The sequence below is a fragment of the Desmodus rotundus genome, chromosome 3, assembly GCF_022682495.2.
Source record: "Desmodus rotundus isolate HL8 chromosome 3, HLdesRot8A.1, whole genome shotgun sequence".
In the NCBI taxonomy this organism is placed as follows: Eukaryota; Metazoa; Chordata; class Mammalia; order Chiroptera; family Phyllostomidae; genus Desmodus; species Desmodus rotundus.
In genome coordinates this window covers 14,042,190-14,054,010 of record NC_071389.1, presented here as the reverse complement: position 1 = coordinate 14,054,010, position 11,821 = coordinate 14,042,190, and the positions used below count along the sequence as shown (strand labels likewise).

The 11,821-nt window shown below is 52.1% G+C and overlaps 1 protein-coding gene across 1 annotated transcript in view; it reads left to right on the top strand.

The window, feature by feature from the left end:
• The first annotated feature begins 2,467 nt into the window (after positions 1–2,467).
• Positions 2,468–11,821, top strand: part of TCEA3 (transcription elongation factor A3) — a 34,127-nt gene continuing 24,773 nt past the window's right edge. Inside the window, exons 1-4 of the mRNA XM_071220855.1 lie at positions 2,468–2,675; positions 7,624–7,686; positions 8,483–8,588; positions 9,060–9,204. Of these exons, the coding sequence (XP_071076956.1) occupies positions 2,607–2,675; positions 7,624–7,686; positions 8,483–8,588; positions 9,060–9,204 (383 nt within the window). The 5' untranslated portion in view covers positions 2,468–2,606. The remainder of the gene's footprint in view (positions 2,676–7,623; positions 7,687–8,482; positions 8,589–9,059; positions 9,205–11,821) is intronic.

The following is an 11,821-nucleotide window of genomic DNA, read 5'->3' as shown; positions in this document are numbered from 1 at the left end:
CCCTGTGGGTCTCTCCAATGAACTCTCCTGTGAGGCTGGGAGTTTCTCCTGCTGCCGCCTCAACCCCACAGGTGTTTTCACTCAGTGGTTTGAGGATTTATTTCCCCACATTGGAACTCCTGGTTGGGAGGTCTGTCACTCAGTCCACCAGCTGCTGCCTCGCTAGCCAGACATCCAGCCACAATCCACCACCTCTCTGGGTCTGCCAGCCACCGCCCCGCTGTCCCACCGTGAGTCCTCTCCACCCTGGCTGCCTGTCTCCGCCCCTCCTATTGGTCTGGGTGAATGTTTCTTCTTTATCTCCCTGGTTGTCAGACTTCCATACAGTTCGATTTTCTGTCAGTTCTGGTTGTTTTTTGTTTTTAAATTGTTGCTGTTGTTCTTTTGGTTGTGTGAGGAGGCACAGTGTATCTGCCTACACCTCCATGGTGTTTTGTTTTTTTGTTTTGTTGCTTCTTTCTGCCCCGTGGCCATCCTGTGAGGGCTCAGACCATCAGGGCAGGGGCAGAAGGCATGGCCTCAGTTTGGGGCTCTCTGTTCCCAATGGCCAGTTTCACTGGGATCCTCAGACCCTTCCAGTCACCAGTGGCTTTGGTGATGTCATCCCCAGCATTTTTTGGAGACAGGCCCAGGGGGCCGATCTTGGGGGCTAGGGCAGACATGTCACCGCCAGTGTGTGGTGGAGGCTACTGGCGTGGGATGAACCTGGATTCTGATGACAGAAGAAAGTCACACCTAGGCCTCCTCCAAGCCAAAAGTTGAAAGCAGTTCTTAAAAAGGCAATGCTAAGTAACTGCAGACACTTGGGTCTAGAAGGGCTTACCTAGGGCTTGGTCAAGAGACCTCCCCAAATCCCAAACTGTTAGTCTAACCTCCGAGAAGCAGCCTATGGTGCTTTGTGTGGTCGCGCCCCACCCATCTCTGATTTTCTGCCTCGTTTCTCCCCACTCCTCTCGCTGCTGTGCCGCAGCCATGCCAGTTTCTCAGTTCCTCCGGCCCTGACACGATAAGCACCCCCATCCCTACGCTTTGCACATCTGGAACCCCAGGAGGACTGCTTTCCTCCTCTCTGGATGCAAGGGCTGGATCTGCCCGGCACATAGTAGGTGCTCGATAAGTGTATGTTGAATGGATGAATGTTTCTTCTCTTATGTCAACACTCCCTCCTCCCTCGAACTCCCACTCTGCACTTCTGCTCAAAGTTTAAATTTTGTTTCGTCGGAGATGACACCCCCTCGATCGTGTCCTTAAGGTGTGTGCCCTTCTCCCTGCCCCTCAGCCTAGCTGTGTGTGACAACAGAGTGGATGGTGTCCCTATTTGTTGAAGGGTTTCTCTTGCCCGCAGACCTAGTCTCAAGCTTGCAGGGAATGGGTCTGTCTTTTTTGTTGCTGGAATGCTCCACGTATTTCCAAATGAATGAAAAACATGCCCCCTTCCGGGACTCACAGCAGCAGTCCGAAGCCAGATGAGACCACACCACACTGTCTGTGACTGGGCTGGGCTGGGCTGCGGTTCTCTCAGGTTCTCCCAGGACAGTCTGAAGATTTCACTGAACACTCCAAACCGCAGCTCCCCACCCCCCACGCACTGTGGACCGCTTTTCATGCCTCCCTGCCAGGTCCCTAAGCACCCTCCCCTCCAAAAGATAATTTTCTGTCAATTAAACTCTCTTGTTTAGGAAGAGACCTGCCTGAGTCTGCTGGAGACCCTTAGAAGGTCCTTCCTCAGAAACACAGATGTGTGCACAGCTGTGGTGGAACACTTCTGTCTCCTCTCTCCACCCACCATGACCCCTCCAGGCTCCCTCCCCTTGGGGAGGCAGTGCCCTGGCCGCGAATCGAGGGCGTCCGTGCGCCTCGGTCAGTACTTCTCAAAGTTGGGCGCCCCGATCTCCCATGCCCTCACTATTCAACGCCGCCCTGAACCGGCAGCACCTAGCTCTTCTGCAGGACCGTGTTAAAATAAACCCTGCAAAATCGAACGGTCACAGAATAGTCCGAAACAGAAGGCCTGGATACGCGTGCGCACAGGATGTGAGTGAGCACGGGGTCCCGCAGAGTTTGGTTTAATGATCACGCCCTAAAACGCGCTCTGAGTGCACCAAGTTGCCTCCACTTGGGCACAGGCGCGGAGCTGGGTCCGGCCGCTTTGAGCTGTGACGGTGCCGATACGCGGGAGTCCCCAACTCTTGCCGGAGCTCCCGCGACAGCCTTTTGTGTCCCCGGAGGACGGCCTCCTGACTCGCCAAAGAGCCTCCCTCCCCAAACCTCCTTCAGCTCCCGACACCGCCCCCCTACCCGACCCCCACGGAAGGGCCGGAGGAGAGGAGCCCTCTCTCCAAGCCGCGTCCCGCTCGGGAGGCCCGACCGGCCCGCGCGGGCAATCTTTGCCCCAGCAAGTCCTTGAAATCTATATTTAGTGCGCGCCACCCCTCCCCCACGTCGGAGGCAGGCGGGCGGGGAGGGGACCCCGCCCCCGCCAGGCGTGTGTGTCGTGTGTGTTTGCGTCCCGCGCGTGTTGCACGCCCTCCGCCTCTGCGCCTCCCGCCCCCGAGGCCCGGCTGCTGCCCCAGCGCCCGCCACCCTGCCGGGCGTCGTGGGCCAACATGGGCCAGGAAGAGGAGCTGCTGAGGATCGCCAAAAAGCTGGAGAAGATGGTAGCCAGGAAGAAGACGGTGAGGCTGGCGTTTGGGACACCGCGTCCGACCCCGGGAGGCACTGCGCCCAGGAGCCTGAGAGTCCCGGGGGAGCGAGCTGGCGGGGCGCCGGGGAGGCGCGCGCGGGACTCGGGACCGAGGGAAGCGTGGCAGGCGCAGGGCTCAGCGCCCTTTTGGGGACTGCTGGGCACATCAGAGGGGGCGTGCGCGTGGCTCGGGGCACCGGGGGCGGGGATCGCGTGGGCCCCGAAGACAAGGCTTGTACACGTCCCTATGGACGTGTAGGGTTCAGGGGTCCTGGGGTAGCTTGTGCCAGGAAAGCGAGGGAAGAGATCGGGACCTGGAAGAGGACTTTCCGCGTCCCCAGGCGGGCGACGTGTGCAAAGCCAGGGGAGTGGCGGCGAGGGCGGGGTGGAGGGAACAAAATCCTGGTGGCTCGAAAAGTGTCCAAGAAACTTGAGCTGATGAGGGGCGCGGAGCCGCGTCTGCCTGGCACCCGAGAGTGGATCCGGGACAGAGAAGCCAAGGGCCGCGGATTCCGCGACCACACGGTTTCGGGCGCAAGGAGCGGTTCTGTTTGCAATTTTCCTTTTCCCTGGCTGCAGGGTGGGGCCTGCGCGGGCGGGCCGAACAGGTGCGGGGCAGCCGCTGCTCTTGGGGCCCGCGGGGTGAGGGAAAAGGGGCGGGCTGGAGGCCTGGGCTTTGCTCACCAACCCAGAGTTTGAGGGGAATCAGGGCTGGCGGTCCTACCTAAGGATACGCGAAGCCCAGAGCGCAAGCTGACTTGAAGTTAATGTTTGATCCTTCCCGTGATCTTTGCCTTCAAGTTGGCGCTGCAGGATTGACGGGCCAGAGCAAACTTGGCCTTCGTTCAGGGAGGATTTGGGCACACCCGCGCAGGGGAAAGAGGGGAGGGTAGCCTAGAGGGCATGTCCCCCCCATCTTGCCCTGTCCTGGGGCGGCCATCCTCTCACCATCCATAGCCTTGTGCTGAAGCAGGACTTGCATTTCCAGGGCCTTCTGTGACCCTAGGAACTTGGGAAAGGTATGGACTTAAAGCAGAGAAAAGGGAAGGGTCGGGGGAGCCATGGAACGTGGCAAGCCCTAGAGTAGACATGAACAGTAATGAGTTGACGGTGATATAAAAGCCAGAGCCTCAGTTTCTTCATCTGTAAGAAGGAGCTGAGGTTACCTTACTCCTGGGAAGGAATGCCACTGGATTTTTATCTCTGCTATTGGTGGTGAGGGTGGAAGAGATGTGAAATCCTTAGCAGGGCCTGGGACAGTGCTAGCTCAGAGTCCGAGATGAGACCGGCTTCTGTACAGCCAGATGAAACAGCAACCATGCCGGCAGCTTCTCACCCTTACCTCCCTGCCTCCACCTAGCCCCATTCCGGGATCTTCCAAAATCAGCGAGGCTGAGCCGCAAGTCATGGGGGGCACTTCCAACTGGAGGCAGCAGAGCCCAACCCCGGTCTTTTGAGCTAAATTCCACAGAAAGTAGACAGGTTATCCCAGCCCTGCTCCTTACTGACTCAGGTTTAGGCCAGGAGATTCTGGGCCCCTGCATGAGAGAGCTGGAGGGTGGGGGTTGGGGTGAGGAAGCTTAGGAGACCTGAGAGAAGCAGCTTGGTTGGGAGTAGAGCTCTGGCTGAGAAGGAAGCGACTGGCCCTGGCTTCCCCTCACTCCTCTATGGCCACAGGTCCACTCTCCACTTCCCCTCTCTGTGCCTGGACTTCCTTTTCTATAAAAAGGGAAGAGGAAATGGTATTCCTTGGAGTGCATTCCTGTGGAAGTATTCAGAGCTCTCTCCAGGAATGGCGCAAATCTGGCCACAGGGGCTCTGTAGCTCAAAGCCAGTCTGCAGCCACGTCTGTGCCTGGGTTTTCTGCAGCCTCTGAGTGGGCACAGAGCTCTGGGCATGCGATCAAGAAAGGTGGGGCTTGCTCTGGGAGCGAAAATGGGACCCGCCAGGAGTGGTTAGGGAGAGGAGGACACACTTCCTGTTATAAGACGGATCCTCCACCCTCCACATTGCGTCTCAGGCCCAGGGTCTACTGCCAGTTACTGAAGGGCCAGCAACTTAGCGCTTTTGTCAGATGCTGTCGGTGTGCAGGCACTGAAACAGTTTCAAACACGCAAGCACCATGTCACAGCTACACATACACACAGTTACACACAACAAACGTAGCTACGTGCACAGCATACACAATAACAGCCAAACAAGCAAGCAACTATGGACATAACTGCATATGAGACACGGCTTCTGATCCTGACATGACAGACACGCTGTTATATTTCCAGAAAGGTACGTGAAGACAACTATACACGTGGGTACACATGTACATGCAGACAATAAGCGGTACCCAGACGTCCGCAACTACAAACTTGCCAGCCACACTCGCACATTCAGACGTTGCAGCACAGGCATCGCACCACAAGGACAAATAAACACACTGTGCTCCGAGCTGCCGACCCACAGCTCCACACCGGGGCCTGAGTGCCGCTGGCTACACACCCCATCCACGCGCAGGGAGACACGCCTGCCCGTGTGGCACTTGTGCAAGCAGGGGAGGGCTCCAGGCTGTCCGTCAATGTGACCCAGCTGCGCAGTGTGACAGGCCGAGACATGTGCCTCAGGCCGGGATGGAGCCGGTGTAACAGTCGTGGTTAAACTTTCAGGAATTTTGCAAGTCTGTTGTTAATACAACCATGATTTTAAAAATTCAATTACACGTTTATAGTTAAGTAAATTAAATTAAAAGCAAAGATAATAGCTCTGGTGGGTAGCCTAGTTGGAGCGTCATCCTGGGCACCAAAGGCTCATGGGTTTGATCCCAGTCCCTACACATATCTAGGTCCCGGGTTCGATCCCCGATCAGGGTGCGTACGGGAGGCAGCTGATCGATGTTGCTCTTGGACATCGATGTTTCTCTCTCTCTCCTCCTCCCTTCCTCTCTCTCTAAAATCAGTAAACATATCCTCAGGTGAGGATTACAAAATAATAATAAAATACAATAAAAAACATTAGCTCTAAAATCATCATTTCCTAATTCTTTTACTACATTTCGCCATCATCCATGGTCTAGAGGTAATTCACTTTTATTACGTCCGTATGGTGGGAACACCACCACGTGATGGTGTGTTACTCCTCAGGACCCCCTTCAGTCAGTGACAGCGTGTTCGTGATTTAAAATTGGCCCTCGGGGCAGTATTCACACCAGAAATCAGCAAATAATACAAATCAGGATTTTCCTTTCCCTTGAGAACCAGTTGCTGACATTGACCAGCATGGCCCTGCACTCACCCGCACTGCCAGGCCACAAGCGCGTAAATCTGGACAGGTCTACGTCCATACCTGCATACTTGTGCGGTGGTTCAAGCCTGAAATGCCTGAGTTTGAATCCCAGCTCTGTTTCCTGGAACTTCGGGCAAATTATTTAACCTCCCAGCTTCTTGGATTCTTCTTCTGTGACAGTGGGATCATCTATAAAAATGGGGGTAGTAAGACCACTACCTCATAAGGTCATTGTAAGAGTTAAACAAGACAATGCACAGAAAATACTTACAACAGTATCCGGCACATTGTAAGCCTTTCATTCATGTTACACACAGTTATATGCCCACCAGTTTACACGCACACACAAACCCACAGGTCACCCCTCTGAAAACATACTGTGAACCCAAGCTCTCAGGGAGGCTGAGGACAGGCAGGGGCTTGGGACGCGGCCCAGGAAGCCTGGCAGGGGCGTACAGGGCACAGTCAGCTGGTGCTCCCCAGGGAACCACACGCAGGACAGAAGGCTGGGGCTGGCTTCTAGGAAGCAGGTGGGAGGAAGGAGAAAGCTGAAATGGGTCAGAGACAGCCAGCAGGTTTTCAAATCTGAGTCTCCCAGTCTGCCCCTGCCCCTGCCCTCTGCTTTCTGTTTGACTCATTCGTCCACGGGCTGAACCCTGAGTTCTCTGAGACTAAAAGAGTCCCCTTCACCCAAGAGGAATGAAAGCGAATGTCCACACAAAGACTTGCATGTGCATGTCCCTTGCAGCCTTATTTGTGGTAGCCCCAAACTGGAAACCAGAGAAAGTCCATCAACAGGGGAAAGGCCATAAATGAACTGTAATATATACGAACAATGGAAAACAACTCAGCCGCGAAAAGGAACTGTTGATGTACACAGCAACGGGGATGAGTCTCAGAATAACTACGCAGACTGGAAGAAGCCAGACCAAAGGGAGTCTGCTACAGTACTCTTGGCATGCAGTCCTTAAAAGTGCAGGCCTATCTATTATGACAAAGAGTGGGGGGGGGGCATGGGATTGGGGGTGCAAGGAGGGATGGATTACAAAGTGGAACTAGGAAACTTTGGGGGGTGATGGCTATGTTCTTATCTTGACTGTTTTATGGGTGTATACATATGTCAAAACTCATCAAATCATAGTCTGCACTATGTCCAGTTTATTGCATGTCAATTATACCTCAATAAAGCTGTAAAAAAAAAAAAGCCACACTCCTCACCCTGCTTAAGCTCACAGTTGGAAAATGAGGGAGGAAAAGGATGCAGACATAAAAACAATAATAATTAGCTGCAAAGTAATTACCTTTAGAGGAAGAGATGGGGAAAGGGAGAGCATAGCCAGTGGAAAGAAGAGCAGAACCAACAGCTGCGGCGGGGGTTGGGGGGGGTACGGGGTGAATGGTTAGGGCTGAAGCCTGGTGCAGAGGGGCTTGGGCCCAGCCTGGGTGATAGGGATGAAGGGGAGAGCTGGTCTGGGGCAGAATCTTTTCCTTCTCTCTCCTTCTCACTGTCCCTTGCCTGTCCTTCAACCATGTGTGTGCCTGTTTCCTGAAAGTCTCCTCCCTACTTCCGCCCCTCCTCTTTCCTACTAAGAAGACCACACAATGACCAGAGAGGGACCTGGGGCAGAACCCACGGCCCTCAGTTCTCACCTTGTGGCCTCCCACAGGAAGGGGCCCTCGACCTTCTGAAGAAGCTGAACAGCTGTCAGATGTCCATCCAGCTACTCCAGGTGGGGTGGGGGTGGAAAGCTCTGGGGACAGTGTTGGCTGGGGGGCGGGTATAGACCTCCCAAAGGGGGAAACCCGATGGTGGGGGAAGACCTCCAAAGGTGGGGTCTGGGGGGAATTTCTGAGCAGAGAGCTGGGGGACCTTGAGGTGCTCTGAGGGTGGGGACTGGGTCATTTAGATGGGGACAGGGGACCTTCCAAGCACAGGGGCCTTGTGGGTCTGGGAGGAAGACTAATGTACTTTCCTTGAATATCCCAATTCCCAAGGTCCTGGGCTTGTGGGATCCAAGAGGCCAATGATCCAGGGAAAATTCCCCCACTTTTCAGTTGCTCCTATGGCCCCCCAACATTGCCCAACATTCTTGGACCCCCAAATTAGCATGAACCAAAGCTTTAGTAGCCAGATCTGTGTCTTAAGCTGAAACCTGAGCTCAAAGCTATGCCTTCAGCACACCAGGGGACCAGGAATGGGGAGGGGTCCTCATCCCTCATCACCAGCCAGGCCCACAACCACCACCACCTCAGCTTTCCACCAGAGCTGCAGTCACCCGCAGTGCCAGTGCGGGGGCGGGGGGGGGGGGGCGCTGAGCCTGGGGCACCGGCCCTCACAGAGGAGGGCAGGTCAGGGCCTCAGTTATAGGATCAGGGTTATTAGCTCAGCCACAGGTCGGGCCTGGGGCTCCGGAGAAGCTGAGGCTAGGGGAAGGAGGCAGATGAGCCAGGGCAGGTCTTGCCCATTAGGGCAGCCAGTCCTGCGCGTCCCATCCCAGACCAGCCCCCTACCCTCCTGCTCTGCAGACAACCCGGATCGGCATCGCGGTGAACGGGGTCCGGAAGCACTGCTCAGACACAGAGGCGGTGTCCTTGGCCAAAGTCCTCATCAAAAAATGGAAGCGGCTGCTGGGTGAGGCGGGGCAATGTTGACTAGGGCCGTGTTTTCTTCCCCAGCACCTGCGACAGGTCTGTGCCTGGCTCATTGCAGGCACTCAGTGTGTGTTTGTTGAGTGACTTAATAAATGACAGGTGGCCTCTCATGGGGAGTGTCAGTGTTTGTCTGCTCAAGGGCAAGATTTGTAGATCTGTGAGGTTTCACGTACATGTGTGTACACGTCTGTCTGCTTGTGTATTTGTACATCTGTATACACATGTTTGTGTGAACATGTGCATAGGTGTGTGTGCACGTGCCTTCCTGCCCCCGTGTGTGAGCGTGGATTTGCTCACGTATGTGCATGTTGTATATGAATCTAACTGTGTGTATGTGTTGGGGGAGTGTGCAGCTGTCCCTGTCCCTGCCCTTTGCCCCTTCCTGCCCCAACCACGCTGGTTCAACAGAGACACAGCTGAGCGAGCAGTACTGCCACCCTTTTGCTTTCAGAATCCCCTGGGTCCCCCAAAGGAGGAAAAGGAGAGGAAAGAGAGAAAGCCAAGAAGAAAGAAAAAGAACTTGACTGTTCCAGTTGGAAGCCAGAGGCAGGCCTTTCTCCACCAAGGAAGAAACAAGGGGAAGAGCCCAAAGACAGGTAATTTTTTCTGGGATGGAAGAGGAAGATACCTGCCTTTTTACCCAGTATGTCCCTATAAGGAAGTTACATTAAGACATTAATCCAATTAAACATAAAGATGTATGTTCTGTGTGTTAACATTTTTGGCTAGTGTTTCCAAAACAGTTTTCCTCTGAACCCTCTTTTTTTTAAAGATTTTATTTATTTATTTTTAGAGAGAGGGAAAGGGAGGGAGAAAGAGAGGGTGAGAAACATCAATGAGTGGTTGCCTCTCACATGGCCCCCACTGGAGACCTGGCCCGCAACTCAGGCATGTGCCCTGACTGGGAATCGAACTGGTGACCTTTTGGTTCACAGCCTGTGCTCAGTCCACTGAGCTACACCAGCTAGGGCATTTTTTAAAACAAAAATATATGTGATTACAATTAAGAGCTTCATATTCTATATTATACAACAAAATTTATATTTATATTGTTGACTATTTTTTCCACAACAATCCTGTATTGCTTTTGAAATCAGAACAAATAATAGCACTTTTAAAAAAATAAACAAGAGTGATAATGATTTGTTGTAGAAATAATGAAAAATGGGGGAAAATCATTCGCACTCCCACCACCCACAGACAATCACTCTGAATATTTTGGTACATGATTTTTTCTTTCTATTCTCTCTTTGACTTGTTTTCTATAGTTATCATTCATTTTAGAGCCTGCTTTTTAAAATGCCGCTACTTATCACATGGTTCTATGATCATTTCTGTGTTCTCTTCCTGTCCTTGCTCATTTTCCAGTTGTATCCCACTCGGAGAAATCCCAATTGGCATTTAACTTTTCACACCGTGTATTTCATTTCCCCAAAGCGGCCGGAAGGGCGGCTGGTGGGACCCTCTGACCCCCAGGGCCCGGCACAGTGGCATTTACAGAATGCTGCTGGCCCTGCTGCACCAGGGCAGCCCCCTGGGGGCATTCACGCTCTGGCTGGTCCCGTCACATCTGGGCCTCCCGTTGGATTCTGAGCACTGTAGCAAAAGAAGGGCCAGGATAGGGAGAGGTCTTGTGAGATGAAGTTGGAAGACTAGAGGCTAGACTATTGGGAGAGAAGGCCAAGTGGGATAGGAGCTAAGCTGCAGAATAGGGGTGCGGACGTCATGGTAGAGGTGGCAGCCCGAGCCCACGCATTTCCTTTTGCCCCATCTCCGAATCCCACTAAGTGATCAGTACAGGGGATTCTTTTAAAGACCTATAAAAGGGCAACGGATATGGTCAAGGAGACGTCTGGAAAACAGAAAGCCAGATTCTGGGCTTAACTCCATCACACACTCACACCCTCAGTCTCTAAGACTCTGGATGGCGAGCTGAAAATGGGCATTGTTATCTCAGGTCTTTCTTCCTCAGAAAAAAATGTTTTATTTGGAATATGTTTTAAATATATTCATTGTTTTAACGTAACTATTTTGTATTATATTTGTTTTGTTATACAGGTAATGACTTGCTCATTGTAGAAAGTTTTAAAAATATAAATAGGAAAGTTAAAAGTCATTCATTATACAGAGACACACACATATATGTATATATAATCATGTACATGGAATAATGTGTATAAATACACATGTGGTGTATGTAATCACATACATAATCTTCTAGACTTTTAGCTATGTATCACCACCAGCTCCACCCATAAAATCGAATTGTACTCTGTATAGTGTTTTGTAACCTTTCCACACTTATGTAATTCAACAGTAATCATGTGTAGTGTAGCATGTTTAGAAAAGCAAACGTAAGAAGAGCATACTATCACTGTTAACATTTTGATGTATACCTGTCTCATCTTTTAAGAGCATGTATGTGTATATTTATATTTTCTTAAGAAAATTGGGCTCACACTGTAAATATGTTTTGGTGAGCAGCATTTGACCCTTAACAGCGCCTTGAACATCTCTCTGGGAGCTGGAACTGTTAACGCTCGCTTGCCCTTCACAGCCGTGGAGAGCAGACCGTGGGATGGTTGTCTCCCCACCTAGCTGGGTGAAACCAGTTGGCAAGGCTCCTACTTGGTAATTTCAGCTAAATTGGTGAACTTCCTTCCTTTTTAGTTTTCTTAGTGATAATGGATCATCATTATTTATTATAGAAACACTGTAACCACATTAGTGCAATTAAAATAAGGATTAAAAATCTTTGCCCACAGTGTGCCACCTCCAACAAATGAAGCAGTTTCTTCTCCTGTTTTCTCCCAGCCCTGAGCCACTCACATACACAGTTTCTCCATCCCTATAGGTCAAGTGTACAGACTACTGTGTTCTCGCTGACTTACCTTCCTATTGTATTCTAGGCATTTTTTCACCTTCCCAAATAGTTTCACAATGATCATTTACAATAACTGCAGAATATTTCTGGCTTGTTCTAAAAAGAAAAGCAATGAGGAAGGGCCCGAAAATGGTGAGGCTCTGGAGTAAAGGCTCATGTCTTCTCTCCCTTCTCCGCCTGCACGAGTCCAGCTTCTTGCTCTGGTCTGCACCTGTCCATTCTGGGGGGGGGTGCTCAGGGAGGAACCCTGCAGAGGAGCTCCAGGGCCGATGTGGGAATGGAGGGGCACGTGAGGGAGGGTGAAACTTCCCCTCGCCCTCTCTGCTGCC